Genomic DNA, 20,184 nt, shown 5'->3' with positions numbered 1-20,184 from the left:
CGCAGGAGTGGGGTCCCAGCCTCCGGGTCAGCCACATGGCGTGGCTGTGGAGGAAGGGGCACTGTAACTCTACATCTGTGTTTAGCCTTAGGCACAAAGTCTGTCTCCTCCACTGAACCTAACACACAAAGCATCCTCCTTGCAGACGGCTTGTTTCTAGGCCAGCAGCACAGGCAAAGCCGTCTTGTCTATCCCTTGGTGAATGCACAAGAAATCACTGGAGGAATCCTTCTAGAGCTTTTGGCTTCCAGTGCAGACAGACAAGACATATGTGCCTCACTCTCAACCTGGCTGAGAGCAGGCCCCGAATGTCTGCATCTGGAATGTGGATATAGGGAAAGAAATGGCACTTGGCACTATATATCCATATTCTTCTGGATTCATAGATAGCTCTAAGACGACCATGCAGTCATTTACATCCTTGTGAAATTTAATTATGTGAAAAAGCACTGTTCTTCAGCGTAGAAACGCTTGCCTCGTGTTCAGCATCGCCCAAACACCTTTTCTAGATGGACTTCTAGAAGTCAGCTTTATCCCGATCTTGTCTGTGCTGCAGAGGCTGTCCCTTGCCGTGTCGTGTGTCTGTGCATATTTGTCCTGTAAGCAGAGTCACAGTACTGTGTGGCACTTGGGCCGCTGTACTCTTACGCCTTCGGTGGACAGACTTTTTGAAGTCGGCCCTTTGCCTCTCTTCCCGCCTATAGTTCTTTTCTTCCCTTGTTCTGTTTTCTGGTAGCGGACATTACTTGAGATTTGCCTGGGAACCTTAGGGTTATCTAGGGTCGGATCTTCTGCCCCCTCAGCAACTTGGATGCTTGTGGAGTTCCAGCTGACCAGCACCTGGCCAACTCAAATGCAATCTTGATCACCTCCCATGTACACCTCGGAAAACTCAGAGGGAGTGCTTTTAAAAATGTGGGTGCTTGGGGGCGCCTGGGTGGCTCAGTCGTTGGGCGTCTGCCTTCGGCTCAGGTCATGATTCCAGGGTCCTGGGATTGAGCCCCCCGCCCCCCCCCCATCGGGCTCCCTGCTCCGCGGGAAGCCTGCTTCTCCCTCTCCCGCTCCCCCTGCTTGTGTTCCCTCTCTCGCCGTCTCCCTCTGTCAAATAAATGAATAAAAAATCTTTAAAAAAAATGTGGGTGCATGTAGTATATGCATGAGAATTAGTATATGTTACAAAGTAATACCGCGAACTTCAGCTGGGTTCAGAGAGGCTTTCCTGCGACTTGATCAGATTAATGTAATGAAAAATTATGAGAACACAATGGATTTGCTCAGTGTGTGTTGTTTGCCTCTTTCATATTTATTTCTTACTTTTGACTTGTCTTGATCTCCGGTAGAACGTTCCGGAAATTTCATTGGGTATAATGTCTGATTTGGCACTAACTTATTGATGGGCCGACTTGGAGTGTATTTTCCTTGGGCTTCAGTTATATGACTGCCATAAATTTCCATCACACTAATTAGACATAGATGGACGCTCAAGCCCGGTTGGATTCGTAGTCCTGGTCAGCCACCTCTGCCTGTAGTATTTTTCAGTGACATGATTTGGCACCATTTTCCAACAGATTTTCAGGAAATTAATTTTAAGTTGGAAAAGAACTTGCGTAATACAGCGACTGACATTCAACTATTTTCTTTACCTTCTCGGGGAATTGGACTTGAGTAAAATGTGCACGTTTAAACTATAACTTACTTACTTTTTTTTAAGATTTTATTTATTTATCTGAGAGACGGAGAGAGAGAGCACAAACAGGGATGGGGGCAGACGGAGAGGGAGAAGCAGACTCCCTGCTGAATGGGGAGCCCAACGCGGGGCTCGATCCCAGGACCCCGAGATCATGACCTGAGCCAAAGGCAGATGCTTAACAGCATCTGTTAGGGGATGCTGTTAAGCATCACATGTAGGTGCCCCTACACTTTTTTTTTTTAATTTATTTTTTTTTAAAGATTTTATTTATTTATTTGAGAGAGAGAGAGAGAGAGAATGAGAGATAGAAAGCATGAGAGGGAAGAGGGTCAGAGGGAGAAGCAGACTCCCTGCTGAGCAGGAAGCCCGATGTGGGACTCGATCCCAGGACTCCAGGATCATGACCTGAGCCGAAGGCAGTCGCTTAGCCAACTGAGCCACCCAGGCGCCCCCTACACTTTTTTTTTTTAAGCTGTTGGTTTTTTTGATTGGTTTGGTACTTGAAGAAGGCATCTTACCCAGCTCTCCAGCCAGGCTGACTAGTCCCCATGCTCATGTCTAGCTCAAGAGGAGCCTGACCCGGTGCGGGGCTGGCCAACAGGCTCTAACATGTGGGCCAACACCAGCTGATTGGCAGTATCTGCAGGGAACACAGCGTTGAGAAGGATTCTGAGGTCTGGACCTAGTGGGCAGGATGCCAGCTTTGATTAGTTTGTGTGTCCTGGGCAGGGGACAGGGTGGTGTCAGGAGTGCTCCTGCCGTTCCTGTATTAGTGAGGATCATCACGCTGGAGCCTAATGCAGGCCCCTACGAGCTCCATGGCCAATTAGGATCCTCCAGACCAGGCCGGGCTGCCTGAAAGCAGAGGGTTTTCAAACTGAAGTGAGCATCAGAAGTACCTGGAGGACTTGTTAAAACCCAGGTCGCCCAACCCCATCCCCAGCATGTCGCATTCAACAGCTCTGGGGTGGCACCTGAGATTTCCATTTGTAACAAAGCTCCTGGTAATGCGGAGGCTGCGTGCCGGTCGGGGACCCCGCTTTGAGAATCGCTGCCTTGGAGGATGCAGGGCTATGTGTCCCTGCCACTTCCCTGTCTTCACAGCTCTCTGCGACCTCAGAGGAGTCTCTGGATTTCATTTTTGGGGCATGTGTACCAACATCTGCCCTCCACAGTGCTGGGTTCAGGGCGAGTCTGGCGTCGCTCGTTTCTGTCTGAAAACAGATAGCCCTCCTAGTTAGCCACACTTGAACTTGAAGGGCTGAAATCGTACTACTCCACCCGTGAAAGGCTGCTCTGCAAATACAAGCCACATCCGTCTCATTTAATCTGCATTAAAGGGCACAAAGCGATGCAGTCTGTGTGCCAAACACGTGGAAGTGTAGGCACGTGGAAGGTGACAGCAGCGCCCGTACTTCTACCCCTGGAGGGTGGTTGTGCCGATACGTTTGGTGAGGCTGACTGGTTTGCACCCCTCCACGCCCCCGGTGGCCGCGCTTAGCAGGGCTCACTCTCATGCTCCCGTGTATTTGCTGGCGTGCTTGTTCACAGTTTCACGTGTTCAGCTTTTGCTGAGTGTCTGCTCTCTGCAAGGCGTTTTGAATGTCACTTGTGCTCCAGGTCCCTGGTGCTGGAGAGAGCAAACAGAGCTGGAAGACGTGGATCGCCAGGCTTTGGGGGGTTTCTGTTCAGAAGTCCCGTGATGGGTGCATTTCTCTCCTGTCATTTTGTCCGCATGGTGTTGGCAGTTAGGTACAGCAGAGCAGGCAGGAAGCCAGAAGCTTCTCTCGTGTGTCCAGCACTGTGTTTAGCTGCTGCTGATGGGGGATGTGGAGAGAGGAGCTGGTTCCGTCCTGCTCTGGGACAGTGCCGTGGAGGAAAGCACGAATCTGTAACAACACAGTGCGGGGGTGTGGAGGATGCCAGCCTTCCTGTCCATCCTTTGAAGCAAGCGTGCCACGCTTACTGCCATCCCAAATCTCCTAGGCCGGGGGGGTTATGTAGGGGACCTCCACGTTCTTTTTATGACCCATCCTTTCCAGGTGCTTTGTTTTTGTCATTTAAGGTTCACTTGGTGCAATAATTTCAGTATCCACTTAGCTGAGTGAGTTTCTGGAATCCGTGCGATGGTGTGGAGAATGGGTGGTGATATTTTGACTTCACGGGTTTTTCTGGGCCCGTCTCTTGCAGAGTGTCAACGATCCAGCAGCAGCTGGCCCAGCTTGATAACGAGTCGTGGCCGGGCCTGGCCGAGGCCGACAGGGACCGGCTGCAGCTCCTCAAGGAGAAGGAAGCCCTGCTTCAAGAGCTGCAGCTCATCATTCAGCAGAGAAGGCCGGTGGAAGACGTGGCCCGGCTGGAGGAGGAGAGGAGGCGCCTGGAGGAGGAGATCCAGCGAGCGCGGGCCACGTCGGCGCAGGGCGCCACGGAAAGGTGGGCTGGCTTCCGCGGGTCCAGGAGCATGCAGGGCTCAGCTTCGGGGGAAGAACCACCCGGAAAAGCTAACTCGGAGAACTTGCACGTGACTTGAGATTGGTCCTGGTCATTGTTACGCAGGGCATCGGCCGCCTGGTGTGTTTCCTGGCCGAGTAGAGGGAAGGCAGAAGGTGGAGGGAGCGTGTGCCTTCCCTTCTGTGGGAGGTGCCGGCTCTGCCCAGGGCTCCCGGGGTTCCTGTTCCCTGTTCAGAAGGAGGACAGGATGGAGAAGGGGAGGAAGTGAGGGAAGCTGGGAGCCCCTTGCTTAGCGCCAGCCTCCCCCCCGCCACTCCCCTGCCCCGGGAGAGGCTCTGTGGCAGCACGAAGCCGGCAGCCTGGCATGCGTCCGCCCCCAGAGGCGCCTCTCCACACTCTGTCCTGGGCTCTCCGCTGGCCTCGGAGGTGTGAGGCCAGCCCAGCAGCCTGAATCCCTGTTGCCCGGCCTTTTGGCACGTGCCGTCACGGGCCGCGTCGGAGGCTGGGTCTGTGTTCCCCATGTCACGGCTGTCAGGAGTGTCTATGGGTATCAGCTGAGCTTTGGAGAGCCCCCCCCATGTGATAATCTACTGGACCTTCAAATTCAGTGTGTTAAGAGGACCATACACTGTGTCTGTATGAGCCTTCTGTATGTAGAGTTTAATAGGTGAAGGGCATCTGTACAGATGCCCTTAGGCCTGTCATTTAATCACATGGGAGCTTACCCAACCGAGGTACTGCTGGGGTTATCAGTGCTTGGATAGTCATCCTTAATAGATAGAGGTCTGTGTGGTGACTTTAGCGGCTGATGTCAGTGCTGGCCGGAAGTGGTGGCATGGGGAGAGCCCAGCTCAGAGAAATAGCTGGAGTGAACTTTAGTTTGCTTGGGATGATCACGTGCCCTGTCACTTGACTCAGAATAAACGTGGAGTTGATCCTGAGTCTGGAAAGGGACCACGAACTGAAGTTTTCGTCTGTGCTCTTGTGCTTCTGCTCTCCTCTTGGTATTCTGTTGTATATGTTCTGGGTAGAAGGGCCTGGGAGTTCATTGGGTTGGTTGTCTCTTAAAGGGGGGTGGACTCTGTCCCATGAATGCCCCCTGCTTCTCAGGACCCCACACCCATGCACCCCTGACTGTTTTTGCCTTTGCCTCGTGGAAATCCCAGCACATGTGAGTGCTGGGGTCCCAGGGTACAAATCCACAGAACCCCGTGGAGCTGGTGTGACCCTCGATGCCCGGGTTCAGGGACCGGGTCAGCCAAGCTCGTCCAGCTGATGGAGTCTCTTGTGGGACCAGCCCAGGAGCTGAGTCCTGGGATGCAGAGCCCTCCACTGGGACTGAATTGGCCCACGTGTGTCTCCTGAATCTGCCACTAAACGGTCTTGGGCAGGGAGGGCTGTCCCCTTGTGCTGACAAGCACTTTTGTGCCGGCCACTTCTGCAAACGGTCTCTGTCTGCAACTGTGCTGCACGGTGAAGCAGGGGGCCCAAGTGCCCCCCAGGGCTCCTGCCGCCGGGCTGTTCTGGGCCTGGCGAGGCAGGCCTCTTTCTCTGTGCGCCTCCTGTCATCGGATGCATGCTTGAATTAGAAGCATGGGCCCCTGAGGTGGGCGGCTTTCCCTGGGAGCAGGCTGAGGGGCGTTAGAGAGACCCGGTGTCGAGATGGAACAAAGCGACTGAGAGTGGCGTCTTGGGGCTGAGATGGGCCCGCTGCTTGGCCAGTCTTTGCCTGTCTCGACCCCGGTGCCCTCATCGTCAGGTAGGAGCTTTGTGCTGGGGTAGTGAGTGTCACTGGGGATTGGCACCGTGTCAAGCCTTTCCCCGGTCAAAGGGCAGAGTGACTGTTTTAAGGGTGCCTACTTGGTCACATGTTAAATGCCATCGTTTGATTTATAAACAAGGACTGTTTTGTTCTGAGGCAAACACATTCATTCGTTCATTCATTCATTCATTCATTCAGGAAGTGTTGAGTGCCTGTACGTGTAGGGCTCCATTCGAGGCAGGGGACTTAGTGCAGTGAACAGAGTTCATTTCAGAAGTCCTAAAGTCGAAGAAAGTGGAAAGAAGAGAAAAAAATGCCCTTCAACCCTGTGACAGTTGCTGTTTTGTTTTATTTGTGTCTAATGTTAATTCTATGGATTTTAGGACCCATGCATTTTTGCCCGGAGTGGGGCTTAAGCGAGCGACTCTGATTTGTTCTAAGGAATTCCAGCAGAGTACTGCGTGTTCTGCATTTGAGGCCATCTTCTAGTCTAGCCTCTCATCCTTCCTGTCTGTTCATGCACCTGCCCACCCACCCACCCATCCGTCCACCCACCCTCCCATCTGTGGAGCGCCTACGGCGTATCAGGCACTGGTCAGGGTGCTGGGGGGACAGTGTCAAGCAAGACAAAAACAGTCTCTGTTATCTTGGTGTTTGTGGCCTACATGTGTTTTCTAGAATTGAGTCATTCAAACCTAAATCACTTGGGGAAATGTACAGTTGAATTTCTTGCTGGGAATATAAACTCACTCTCTTTGAAATCCACCAATGGACAATTTTCTTACCTACAGGATTCTACTTCAAGAAAAAAGAAATTGTCTACTTATGCAGCTGGAAGAAGCTACCCGCCTAACGTCCTATCTCCAGTCCCAGTTAAAAAGGTAGGTAACTGGGCGCCTGGGTGGCTCAGTCGTTAAGCGTCTGCCTTCGGCTCAGGTCATGGTCCCGGGGTCCTGGGATCGAGCCCCGTATCGGGCTCCCTGCTCCGCGGGAAGCCTGCTTCTCCCTCTCCCACTCCCCCTGCTTGTGTTCCCTCTCTCTCTGTCTCTGTCTCTGTCTGTCAAATAAATAAATAAAATCTTAAAAAAAAAAGGGTAGGTAACTTTATTTTTATTTTGGGGGGGTTGGGGGCAGAGGGAGAGAGAGAGAATGTGAAGCAGGCTCCATGAGGTCATGACCTGAGCCGAAATCAGGAGTCAGGTGCTTAATTGACTGAACCACCCAGGCACCCCTAAAAAGGCAGGTAACTTTAAAAGAGAAAGCTAGGGTGCCTGGGTGGCTCAGTTGGTTAAGCGACTGCCTTCGGCTCAGGTCATGATCCTGGAGTCCCGGGATCGAGTCCCGCATCGGGCTCCCTGCTCGGCGGGGAGTCTGCTTCTCCCTCTGACCCTCTTCCCTCTCGTGCTCTCTATCTCTCATTCTCTCTCACTCAAATAAATAAATAAAATCTTTAAAAAAAAAATAAAAGAGAAAGCTATACCTAATTATCATGTTATAGTGGTGTGTCCATGAGCTTCATCATTCCCTTTAGCTTGTTTTTCTCCTACCAGAATTTAGAACCGGAGGTGGTTGTACACACAGAGTGGAAAAGCGGCTACATTGTGTTTTTAAGAGGAGCTGCTAATGTCTGATTCAGGGAACGTGAGGAGAACCAGCTTGGCTGCAGAATAGCAAGTCTGAAGTCAAATTCGTCTAATGATTTTGTAATTTACAGCTTCTGAAGTGTATATATCCATCTCCCTATGCACATGGATAGTTTTATTTTGTTTTTTTAAAAAATGATAGGAAGGGGCGCCTGGGTGGCTCAGTCGTTAAGCGTCTGCCTTCGGCTCAGGTCATGACCCCAGGGTCCTGGGATCGAGACCCGCTTCGGGCTCCCTGCTCCGTGGGAAGCCTGCTTCTTTCTCCCTCTCCCGCTCCCCCTGCTTGTGTTCCCTGTCTTGCTGTGTCTCTCTCTGTCAAATAAATAAAATCTTTTTTTTTTAAAGATTTTATTTATTTATTTGAGAGAAAGAATGAGAGAGAGAGAGCACACGAGAGGGGGGAGGGTCAGAGGGAGAAGCAGACTCCCCGCCGAGCAGGGAGCCCGATGTGGGACTCGATCCCGGGACTCCAGGATCATGACCTGAGCCGAAGGCAGTCGCCCAACCAACTGAGCCACCCAGGCGCCTGATATGAATATTTTTAAAGTAAGAACTGGATGCTCAGTAATAGCTTCATTTTCAAGTAGTTAGTATATTGTGAAGCGTAATATTAACAGCTTCCTATGTACTTTCTCGGTGATTCCTCCTAAAAATGCCACGAGGTAGGAATGATTATCTCCCTGCCCCCAGGGAGAAAGTGGGGGTTCCCAAAAGGGCAAATTGCTTGACCCGGTGGGCTCAGCTAGTCCGTGTTTGAGCTGGAACTTGACGTCTAGGCGTGAGTCTCTGATGTTACCTATCGCTCTCTACTGACATTCAAAAGAAACAAAGGAAGTAGTAGTCAAGGTGCCTCATCAATGCTTGTGAGCGGTTAAAGACGTGCTCTGGTTAATGGGAGGATGGGGCAGGATTTCGTTCCCTCTGGAACAGACCAGATGCTCGGCTTTGCCGTGGAGAATGGCGGGGCTCCAGCACAGGTCTTCAGGCCGCTTTTCTCCGAGCGTGGGCTGTCTCTCATTTCAGCCTGTCCGCCAGCACCCTGACTGTGTCTTCGGGGAGCAGCCGCGGGTCCCTGGCCTCCAGCCGGGGCTCGCTCGCCTCCAGCCGCGGGTCCTTGAGCTCCGTCAGCTTCACCGACATCTACGGCCTCCCGCAGTACGAGAAACCCGACACCGAGTGTGGCCAGCTTCTGCGCTTCGATCTCATTCCCTTCGACTCCCTGGGACGAGATGCCCCCTTCTCAGACCCCGCGGTCCCCTCGGGCTTCCACAAGCAGAGGCGCTCCCTGGACACGCCGCAGTCCTTGGCATCGCTGTCCTCTCGCTCCTCCCTGTCCTCTCTGTCTCCCCCGAGCTCGCCCTTGGACACGCCCTTCCTCCCGGCCTCGCGCGACTCCCCCTTGGCCCAACTGGGGGACAGTTTCGAGGTGCCCGGCCTGGGCGCCCTCGACAGACTGCGGGCTCAGGCCTGTGCTTTGGGGGACGAAGACTTGCAGGGCACGGCATCCCTTCAGCCGCACGCGTTCCCCGGGGATGGAGAAGGACCTCGCGAGCGAGGACCCCAAGTGACCGCCGCTCCCACGGCTGCAAGTAAGTACCGAGGAGTGCTGTGGGTTTTCTCCATCCCGGGAGAAGAAGGGTTTCGGGGTTCGGGGAAGAAATCGCGTGCAGTTGCACTGAAGCCCACCGCCTCTTCAATTCCATGGCCAGCTGTAGGTTTCAGCCTTGGTAGGGTGAGGAGCAGGGCACGCCTGCTGTCTGCGTGCTCTCTCCGTGGGGCCGTGGGGTCTGGGGCCTGGAGAGGTCACGGAGATGGCCAAGTCATCTTTCCCAGGCGTTTGGCTTGTTTTCAGGACGTGCTTCATCGCTGAAAAGGACGGTAAGCACCGCAGTTTCCCGTAGTCAGAGGCTGCTAAGGGGGTCCTGGGGCGTCTGTGAATTCCCGCACCCCCAGGGTGCTTACGGCCGACGAGCAGCACTAGGCTGGGTCTGCCTGTCGCCCCGGTGCGCACCTCTACTTCCTTTGTCCCCGTGACTTCGTCTCTTAGCCTTTGTCCTTACAGTTTTCAAAGGTGTAATTTATCAAACATGGGAATGAAAATGATTGGTGTAATTTCAAAAGACATGCCAGTAAGCATCCGTCATTTCTACCCAACCGATTTCTCTGGTGGTCCTCAAATCGAGCAAGGCGAACTTCGTGCATCTGGTCCGTGTTAAATCAGCTTCTCCTTGGTGCCTGGGCCTGTCCGGTGGTAGCCCACGTAGAAAACGGAACTGGTGTTCTAAAGAATATTCCAGCTGATGGCTCATGCACAAAGCAGGGCCTGGGCTCCGACCGTCCTCATCTTGACCCCATGTGCTTTTCTGAGCCAAGCTCCAGCAACTTTAACTCCCTTAGGTTTCAAAGAGGACCAAGAGCAAGGTCTCATTCCTGAAGTTCCTGAACTTTTATTTACACAGCAGAAGGGTTTTAGACATTCCATTTAGGCAAACACTAGATATTTGTGTAGCTTAGTGGATCTTAAGCAGGGGAGATTTTGAACCCTGGAAGGGCCTTGTCAATGGCTGGAGACGGTGTTGGGTTGTCACAAGTGAAGGCTGTGGGAGGGGGTACTGCTGGCATCTGCTGGGTGGAGGCCGGGGATGCGGCTCACCATCGTGCGGTGCCCGGCACAGCCCCCGCCTCCAGGAACCATCCGGCCAACATGTCAGCAGTGCCGAGGCTGAGAAACCTGGCCGCGCGTACCGGTGAGGGGTTCAGCAGCAGGGGGCAGAAATTAAATGTGAGGACCAAGCCAGGGCGGTGTAGTGGAAACGGCTTCAGACTCGCAGCTTAGAGGCCCAGATCCTGTTCCCTGGCCTGTTGACTGGCTAGCCGTGTGACCTTGAGTGCATCCCCGGACTTGGCTGAGTCTTGGCTTCTCTGCCCGTGAACAAGGCGGTCTTCACTCACCACTGTTCTCTTAGCCTGAGTTTCATGTATATGACCACAATGGCTATTGTAGTTATAATAGAAGAATGGTCTCTGTTAGCACCTACATGCCGGACCAGAGATCTTTGAGGTCGGGAGGCCAGCCCTGTGGCTTTTTGGCATCGGTGATTTTGCTGTCTTCTTCTCTGTGTTTACAAGCACGCCTATCACATCCCCAGGTATACGGTTTCTGGAGTTCACATACGCAGGTGCCCCTCATTCCCTTTCTTCTTTATAATCACAGGGTCAGTGCTCCATGTTTACTCCTTTAATTCAAAAAAGAAAACACAAAATCGGGACCAAATTGCACATCTGTTGTTGCTTAAGCTGATTGCCCTCAATGCCTCGCCTCCCTGCCCGCCTGTCTTTAAAGGCTGAGACACAAGAATATCAGTCTCATTAGGCAGAAAACCCCAAGGCCCAAGAGCCCTTTTGGGCCAGGGGAAAGACAGGATGAGAGGGAGAAGAGCTGACTTAATTTCTGATCCTGATTGCTTTACTTTTTTCTTCCCACTCTGAGTGACATTACAATGGTTCAGACTCCTTAGGCGGGGCGGTATTTGGTTATGCCACGTTCAGCTACTGCCACCTCGTGGTCAATTCTTGTATGACATTGTCAGTTGACTTGGGTCTTTATAAACTCGAAATAATTAACTCAGTGAATGCGCTGGTCCTGGTGGGTGCTCCCAGAAGGCTGGCTTGGGTAACCAGCTTCAGGCGTGGACACAGAGTGACTTCTTGCCTCTCTTGATGTTTGTGGGAACGCTTGAGCCTAGAGTCATCAGGGATCTTTGTACTCCTTATGTTACTCCACCCCTCGTTTGCGATGCCTGCCGCCATGTAGTTCCCCCCGACTTTCTAGTTTCCTTAGGAACAACACAGTCTAAGTTTGACCTCCGGCAAGTTTTAGAAAGATAGAATTGTGGTAAGCTGAAATTCAGAATTGCCCAAACCTACGAAGGAAGCTCTAGGAATAATTTCTTCCATTGTGTTTTAAATCGATCTGTGGAGGCAGAAGGTGGGACAGGGGAGTGGGAAAATAGACTATAATCTTTAATGTTTTTAATATTTTTACTACTGACTACTACTACCCGTAGTCAGAGGCTGCTAAGGGGGTCCTGGGGCCTCTGTGAATTCCCGCACCCCCAGGGTGCTTGCGGCCGACGAGCAGCACTAGGCAAATTTTAAAAGCCAAATGTGTCGGCACACCCGGCTGGCTCAGTCCGTGGAGCGTGCAACTCTTGATCTCGGGATTGTGAGTTCAAGCCCCACGTGGGGTGTAGAGAGTACTTAAAAATAAAATCTTAAAAAAAAGCCAAATGTGTCATGATTTTTGAAATCTTTTCCTGTTTTCATTTCCCATTAGTATTTGCTAATCTAAATCTGGGAAAACCTTGATTTAGTTCATCCGTTTATTGACGTTTTTATGATATTCGTACTCTGTTTAAAATTGTTGGCTTAAATTCTGCAGTTTTTTCACTTTGTGCTTTTTTTCTTTATCTCCTTTCTCATGCGGCTCGACAGAAACGTTCACTGTAAGTGACCTTGGAATCCTTCACCTTGTTGGTCAGGCAGCAGGCACATCTTTGTGTAATGAATCAATGTGTTCAGGACAGGAGGGGTGTGGCCAAGAAGGGCATATCGCATAGTTGTACTTTAACGTAGCTCGCTACTTACCATTGTTATTATTGTTATTATTATTATTTCAGCATTAATACTTATGGCTACTAAAGTTGTACAAGAACTTTTCTAAAAGCTCGAAGTACTTACTCCTGTGTATGATTTCCCAGACTTTAGTGGCTTTTATTATTTTACTATATGCCAACTGGCAGCTTTGCCCAAAATGTGATTTTCATTATATTTTCTTTTCGTCAAGCAGTGCTGATGTCCTTAGGTCTCAGTGTCTGTCTGTCTGTCTTTAATGATGGAAAGATCAGAGATTTTTAAAATGAATGTTTGGAGGACTGTTTATTCCTTCCCTCCCTGGCATTGCCCACCCACCCCACCCCACCCCCCCGTGCTCCATCTCGCCGTCTTGAAGCCCCGGGGCAGATGGCAGGGGGTGCAGCGTGGGATCTGCTGTGCGCTTTTTCTCACCCAGGGCAACTGCTGATCATACTCCCTTCTGACACCTGCTGCCAGGTGCGACTTGCTCCGTGAATGCGGTAACTAAGCCTGGGATCACTGAGGATTAATTCCTTCATTTCCTTTTTCTCCTCCAAGACTGCCATTGCAGTGAGAGAGAAACGTTGTGAGCGTTGCACCGTCGGGTTCACCGGAAGTGCTTGGGATCATCGCTTGGTGGTATTTCCTCGAAGGAATGCAAGGCTGGGCCTAGGAGCCGGGCTGAGGGTCAGGGCTAGGGATGGAGATAGGGAGTGGCCTCGTTGGCCGGAGATCCGTGCAACAAAAAGCTTCCGTCTGCGGTTCCGAGCTGGGGGCTTTGGGTCCTCCCATGTGGCAGGAGTGACAGGAAGTGCTGGACTTTGAGAGTCCGCGCCTCCAGCCACCCCCGAATGGAGCCAGCTTCAGTCCCTGGTCAGGGAGGAGTCTGTAGCTGCCCACCCTTGGCACTGCAGACCTTTGGAAGGACAGCTTTTGTCTGCAGTTGAGATCGTGAGACCAGGGACCGCAGCCCCGTCTGTTTGTATGTTGTCTAGCGTGTTTGGATTTAATCGGTGTGTGAATAATGATTTGGTTGAAAAGCGAGCCGGTCATCAGTGGCCTGGACATTTCCCTCAACGTAGGGATGCACAGGTGCCTAGAGTTTTGTCTTCGGAGCTTAGATGGCCAAAGAGAAGCACGAAGAGAACAGAGAGGGACCCGCGCTGTTAACAAAAGGGATCACGATGTCAGAGGAAGGCTCGGTTCGGGGCTCCATGGTTAATTTCTGTCTTCTCACCGAGTCTGCCTGTCTGGAAAGCGTGGAGACTCCTGTGTGCACGTTCACACCTAGCCCGGGAGGATGGTGTGCCTGCTTTTATTGGCTCTGGGAAAAGGAACTTGTGAGGGAAGGAGCGATGACAGTGGATGAAATGCTAAAAGGAAGAATGTCGACGGTTATTTTCGGCTCTCGATTAAAAGAGCTACAAGGCAAAAATAAGCTGCCTAGTAACGGCGGTTTGCTAACCCCAGGAAAGCAATTTTAGAACTGGCCCCAGGGCTGCTGGGAGGATACTGCCATCAGAGGAGCTGTTTCCAAAGGCTGAGTCTGGGATCAGCCGTGTCCTCTGACTTGAAAGCCACCATGTCTTGTTAGGGTTTATTTGGATAATTAAAAAAAATTTTTTTCCTGATTATAAAATATAGAGTCTATGTTTATTGTATAAAATATGGGAAATACCAAGCAACATAAAGAAGGAAATGAAAAATACCCCTACCTACCACTCGCATACATTTAGGTAACAGGTGCTGTCTGCATTTGGGGTAACCTTGCTTTCCCGGTCTTTCAGGGTTGGTGGTCTTTCTCAAAGTGTGACATGAAGGGGCGTCCCCCCATCATCTTCTGTTCTTTGTGCTCACTAAGGAGGTGAAGAGAGATTTGTGACTGTCCAAAGAGTTTTTAGGGGCACCTGGGTGGCTCAGTCGTTTAAGCATCTGCCTTCGGCTCAGGTCATGATCCCAGGGTCCCGGGATCGAGCCCCACGTGGGGCTCCCTGCTCAGCGGGGAGTCTGCTTCTGCCTCTCCCTCCGCCTGCCGCTCCCCCTGCTTGTGCTCGCTCTCTGTGCCATAAATAAATAAAATCTTTTAAAAAAATAAAAATAAAAAAGTAAGGAGCTTTTGAAGAAGTAGCCAGAAGTCTATTTCTTCAATTTTTCAATATTAAAAAAAAATTTTGAGCGCAGCATATTTAAACATATGCATGTGTATATGACGTACGTATATATAATGGCGTGTCTCTGAAACACTTAGTAACTCTGTATGTGCTGTAACTTAGAGTGTTCATTTCTTGGCATCACGGTCCCCGGCCTCCCATGCTGTCACCTCCTGACCCCAGGTGTGTCTCTTGTTTATAGCAGTGACTCTTCGAGAAGACAGTGCCAAGAGGTTGGAGAGGAGAGCGCGCCGAGTGTCTGCATGCCTGTCGGATTATTCACTAGCCAGCGATAGCGGGGTATTTGAGCCTCCAACCAAAAGGTTAGAAGCTGATCTTCTCCCTCCGCAGACTTCCCACAGTGTTGCTGTTAAGCACAAAATGTATGCATACTGGGACTTGTGCATATTGAAACTGTGTGGGGCTCCAAGGCTAGAATCTCTTCCTGGCTTCTCTCAACTTTGGTAGGTTGGGCCCTTAGCGACCCGCCAAGAAAACTCCTCTGGCTTCTGTGTGGCCTCTGGAGGTTGGCCCTCCTTCCGTGGTTCGAGGATGACTTCCTCCTGTCTGGCCCTGGTCACTTGAAGGCCTAAGCCCATGAGAGCCGGAAAAGGAGAGCCAGTGGACAAGAGAGACCTGCCTTTCTAGAAAGGGCATTCATTAGAACTGAATGTTCTCCCTCCTTCCCCTCTTTCCTAAGCTAGAGGAATCACTTTGTAACGACAAAACACCTTTTGGGACTCTGGGCTCTATTTCGGTTTCATAAGTTTGATGTCATCGTTTCCTTTCAGGTGTCTGTCAGACATCTCACTTACTGCAGACGGTTTAAGAGTTAGTTTGGAAGTTTGTCCTGAGCAGCACATGGGGTTTTGAAAGGTATCCCGAGTCATTTTCTCAAAAACAACAGCACTTTGTAGGCAGGTACCCACGGAGGTAGGTCGTGGGCCTGCTGTGTCCTTTCAGTCACATAAAGAATTTATTTAAGTCGCAACGTAAGAAAGCTCTTCTCGGTAAGAAGCGCCCCGGCACGAGAGAGCTTCTGCCAAACCGGCCGTCATCGGCTCCCTGTGGAGTAACCCCGGTGACTCTCTGGTTTGTTCAGGAGTGAAGATACTGACGAGTCTGCACACGGAGACGCTTGTGGGAATGAAGGGCCCCAGATCCACGTTGGATTTTTGTGAGTACAGGCCACTCCTACCCTGTCGCTCCTACAGATGATCGGTAGCTCGGCGCCCACCCAGTGACCCACACTTGCAGGCCGGGAGGCATGCAGGGACCCCCGCGGTCTGGGTGGCGCTCCCGGCCTGGACGACGCCCCTCGCTGCCCGCTTCGGTGGCTCACGTGAGGGGACGGAGGTGGCAGGAAGGAGGGCTGGGGAAGAGCGGCTCCACTGCCGTCCTCCAACACTGAGGGTCACGGCTGGGAGCTGTCCCCTCATGGAGCTGGGCTTCCGGGGCCATAAGCAGGGGGCACGGGACGCCCCGGGCAGGGGCCGCACATCCGGCCTGGAGTTGCCTCTGTCCGTGGCCGCACGGAGCACGTGCAGTGGAGGGCCGCTGCCGGAGCTCAGTCACCAGGAGCTTCCCGCTGGGGGCGGTGCACAGCCTACGAGCTTCTCTTTTGTTTCCTAGGCTCGACAGCGCCAGCGAGTGTCTTCTTGTGAACGTGCTCCAACTAAAGAATTTTGCAGGGCTGGTCATGAAGGAAGACTGCAAGATGTAAGCCGGCTTGGTGGCAGCGGTTCGCTTCGGGGACCCGGGGACCACCCCCGGTCAGCAGTGGCAGCTCCTGGGCCACCTCCACATGGCGCGGCTGGCTCACCTGTTCCGCTCGGCACTTGCGGGAGGGCAAAGCCCGTTTGGGAAGCTGAGGTCCAAAGTTTATTCCTAATAAAATACCAGGCAGTGTCTGAATTGACAGGATCGGAAGTTTTAAGAAGAGTGGGTGATGGAGTGGCGCCCCGCTCTGTGATCCTGGGAAGTGAACGGAAAGGCTTCTGGCCGGGACCAGGGGCCCTTGTCTGAGCGAAGGAGAAGGAAAATCGCGTTGTTGCCATTGGAGGGCGCGACCTCTGTGAGCTCCGTGGCCCAAGAGGGCTGCCCAGCGGGTCCCACTCACCAGGCGGCAGAGCATACCAGTCATGGGCCAGTCAAGCCCAAGGGTGCAGTCCCCTCCCATGAGTCTTTACAAACTTGTCCTCTAAAGAGGGCCCTGGCCAGAGGCCTTGGGAGCAACCCAAGGTTGTAAGTGGCTGAGGGCTCACCCTGGGATTTTGCTCACCCTGATGGCGTCCTTTGAGGGATTCGCCAGTGTTTGAGCTTCTCGTTTGTTCCCTGCTGAGAGTGGACAGGGCAGGAAGCCCAGGCTGGTGTGAATGGTCTTGGAGGCAAGGCAGGCAGAGCTTGAAGAGGGAGCCAAGAGGCCATGGAGAGAGATCAGTGCAGTGCAGGTGGCTTCCCAAAAAGCTGGTGAAAGCAAGACCTGTTTGACTCCTTCCAAAGTCCTAAGTACTGACTTGTAAGCCTTTCTCTTTGTGAGTGTTTTTCCCTCCTGATCTCCAGGGGCACGTAAACTCTTTGGGCTTGCTCTTAGTTGAGAAAAGGACTTTTTCCAAAAGACTTTTAAGATTCTGCCCGTGGGCGTCCGAACAGGGAAACATACATGTGTATATGTGTGTGTGGTTCATGCATTTCATCGCACGGATCCGTCAGTAAGCGTCACCTCTCTCTTTTTTCTTCCCTCTTTCTGGTTCCAGACACATCCGCGTCTATTTGCCGCCGATCGACTCTGGCACCCCAAACACTTACTGCTCTAAGGCTCTGGAATTCCAGGCCCCCCTGGTATTTAATGAAATTTTCAGAATCCCTGTGCATTCAAGCATGTTGACGTTGAAGTCACTTCAATTATATATATGTTCGGTGAATCAGCAGCTGCAGGAAGAACTGCTGGTATGTCCCTCCTCCTCCCTCCCCCCCCCTCGCCCTCCCCTCCATTTCCCTTCTGCTCTCCTCCCCCCTTCCTTTCCTTGTGTTCCCATCAGTCTTTGTCTCTCTCCTTTGTCTTCTCTTCTTGTCTTCCTGCCTTTTTTTTTTTTTTTTGTCTCTCATTCTTTCTTCTCGCTCCATCTTTTGTCCTCTCTTTGTTTTTGCCTTTATCTTTCTGCCTGCCTCTCTCTCTTCTTTGTCTCGGTCTCTCCCTCCCCTCATTCCTTCCTGTCTCCCTCCTGCCCTCCCTCCCCTCCTGCCTTTTTCCTGTGGTGGGTTGCTTAGACATTGTCATCACGTGAAGCGATCTTTGTAGCTGAGAGTACAGAAAGGGATTTGTCTTGCCAAGTACGGTGTACTTTAAATATATTATTTCAACTAATACTTGCAAGACTTCTCTATCGCCCTATATTGCTTCCAGTTGAGGGAACTAAGTGGGGTTGAAAAATTGGGCAAATAAAAATAGAGGATGGTCCGTTAAATGTGAATTTCAAATAAACCATGGGTTCTTTTTTTAATATAAGTATGTCCCATGCAATATTTGGGACATACTTAATGCTTTAAAGAAATCCATTGTATATTTGCAGTTCACGTTTACTGGCTGCTATGTATTTTATCTGGTACTCCTTGAACTAAGAGCACGGGCAGCTTGTGTTCAGTGCCCCAGCCATGCACTGGCCGGGGCCATGACTTGGAGACCAGGATGGTTTCTTTGTGAGGTTGGAATTTCTCCCCTTGGCCTCACCCCTGGCAGTAGAATTAGATGGTGGCGTTCAACCAGCCCTGTCTTGTTTCAGAAATCCCTGAGCGGCTGCACAGCTCATCAGTGGGCAGACCCTGAGCCTGACCTCCCCCCCTCCCCCAGGGTGTCCACGCTCTGCCCCTGTCCGCCTCCTGGCACCTCCCCATGGGGCCGAAGCAGTGGGCCAGGAGCCTCCCTCAAGAAGATCCTCTGCTACCACTTTCATTTTACTGCAGTCCTTTGAAGAGCAGTGACACATTCTGCCTTTCCGGTTACGACTGAAGGGCGACGTCGATGTTTTACAAGCTTCCCCTTGGTTGTTAAGGTGAAATCATTCAGTTCTGCCTTTTTTTCCCCTAAACACTTGTGCAGGGCATTGCTCAGATCAACCTGGCCGACTACGACGGGTCCAGCGAAATGCAGCTGCACTGGTACGCGGTGCAGGTGTTCAGCAGCTGCGGGCCGCCCAGGGCGAGGGAGAGCGAGCGGGCGGGGGGTGCCGCCGGGGACCCCGCAGAAGCCGCCGCCGCCGCGGGAAAGACGGTACGTGTGCCCGCCTCGCGCGCCGCTGAGTGCCGCTGCGCTCCCGCCGCCGCCACCCGCTGTCCCGGGGCTTCGTCTCTCACGAGCGTCTCTGCACACTTAGTGTGGGAGCGTAGCGGTGCCCAAGAGGCAGGTTCAAGGGAAGGCACGGGAGCGGGAGGTTTCGATATATATATGGCCGCTCGTGATGGTGGCTTTAATGCAGACGAGCTAGTGATTGGGAGCGACACACGGGTGGTTTTAAAATTTGCGCCCTCAGAGCTGCACGAGGTGGCCCGGCCACGTCCTGCTGGCACGCGGCATGCGCTTCTTGGCCCTGGAGAGCCCGCGAGGGCGGCCAGCCACGGCTCAGGAGCGCCCGTGTCCCCTCCGCAGGACGCGGTGACGGCGCTGCTGGCCAGAACCACCGCCCAGCTGCAGGCCGTGGAGCGCGAGCTGGCCGAGGAGCGGGTGAAGCTGGAGTACACGCAGGACGAGGTCCTCGAGATGGAGCGGAAGGAGGAGCTCGCCGAGGCCGTGTCCGAGAGGTACCCGAAGCGGCCCGTCGGCCAAGCCTGTGCTCAGTAGAGGCCGCCCTGCAGCGGCGGCGGCATAGAGGAGATGGGCGAGCGCCTCGAGGGAACGGACTTCTGTCTGATCCCTTCTGGAGGCACCGTGGTACTGCTTTACTTCCCCGTTTTTCCACGGAGTGCGTCCTGTTCCCAAAGCTTCCTGCTGCTTCTGAATACCTTTGCCTGAATTTACTGCAGGGAGGGAAAGGGCATGGCCGAGGGGTGGAGTATGGTATTCGGGGACTGGCGGGAAGCCAGGCGGGGCTGGGAGCCAGGGCTCGGGACGCTGACCTCTTCAGCGGCTGCAGTTGGCTGGTAGAGACACACAGACCGTCTTACTGAAGGCCCTGTCACGTGGTGTCCCCTAGAAAACAGGCCCTTTGACTCGATGGGAAGAGCGCCTGTGTGCGATCGTTGGCAGCACGTGGGTCTCGTTGGGTGCGTCCGCGGCCGTGCGTGGCGTGCGGCAGGGCACCTGGTTCCGTGATGCGCCCTTTGTTTTTTTGAGTTTTGTAAGAAACAGAATATTTTATTTTTGTGACACTGTAGTTCTGGAGAGGGGTTTGGACCAAATTCAGTGGAGGGTAGGCAGAACGTTTTATGCACGGGAGGAGGAGGAAAGGGAAGGATCCACAAAATGCAAAACAAACACGAAATCCTGGAGAGCTGTTAGCGTCGGTTCCGCTACACTCTAGTACGGTTCAGTGGAGAATTCCTGATAGAGAACAGAAGGCAGCGTGGACTGGGGAAGTTGGGGAGGAGAAGAGGAAGGGAAAGAAGGCCACCTGGACACCCGTGTTGTGGGTTTTTGCAATGTCTGCCTTTAGGAGTTGGCAAGCCGACTCGGTGGATAGCGGCTGCAGCAGCTGCGCCCAGACCAGCCCCCCGCACCCGGAGCCCTGCTGCGTTGGCGTCGACCCTCTCCATGGACATGCATTTGCTGGCCAGGCCGATCCTTACAGCCCCGAGAAACTTCAGCCTCCACCTCTGAAGGTAAGTGGAAACGGTCAGGGGACTTCCCGGGCCCCCTGA

At 52.7% G+C, this 20,184-nt stretch overlaps 1 protein-coding gene across 4 annotated transcripts in view; it reads left to right on the top strand.

The window, feature by feature from the left end:
• WWC3 (WWC family member 3) overlaps positions 1-20,184 on the top strand; it is a 117,863-nt gene that overhangs the window by 84,077 nt on the left and 13,602 nt on the right. For 3 of the 4 annotated variants that reach the window (XM_027608037.2, XM_027608040.2, XM_035725538.1), the window contains 10 exons: positions 3,881-4,123; positions 6,695-6,784; positions 8,570-9,135; positions 14,534-14,654; positions 15,434-15,508; positions 15,964-16,050; positions 17,088-17,280; positions 18,431-18,601; positions 18,977-19,128; positions 19,980-20,145. In XM_027608037.2, coding sequence (XP_027463838.1) covers positions 3,881-4,123; positions 6,695-6,784; positions 8,570-9,135; positions 14,534-14,654; positions 15,434-15,508; positions 15,964-16,050; positions 17,088-17,280; positions 18,431-18,601; positions 18,977-19,128; positions 19,980-20,145 — 1,864 coding nt within the window. The remainder of the gene's footprint in view (positions 1-3,880; positions 4,124-6,694; positions 6,785-8,569; positions 9,136-14,533; positions 14,655-15,433; positions 15,509-15,963; positions 16,051-17,087; positions 17,281-18,430; positions 18,602-18,976; positions 19,129-19,979; positions 20,146-20,184) is intronic. The other variant, XM_027608038.2, reaches the window with a different exon arrangement.

This window comes from Zalophus californianus, chromosome X (assembly GCF_009762305.2).
Source record: "Zalophus californianus isolate mZalCal1 chromosome X, mZalCal1.pri.v2, whole genome shotgun sequence".
Lineage (NCBI taxonomy): Eukaryota > Metazoa > Chordata > Mammalia > Carnivora > Otariidae > Zalophus > Zalophus californianus.
This window is presented reverse-complemented; position numbering and strand designations above follow the sequence as displayed.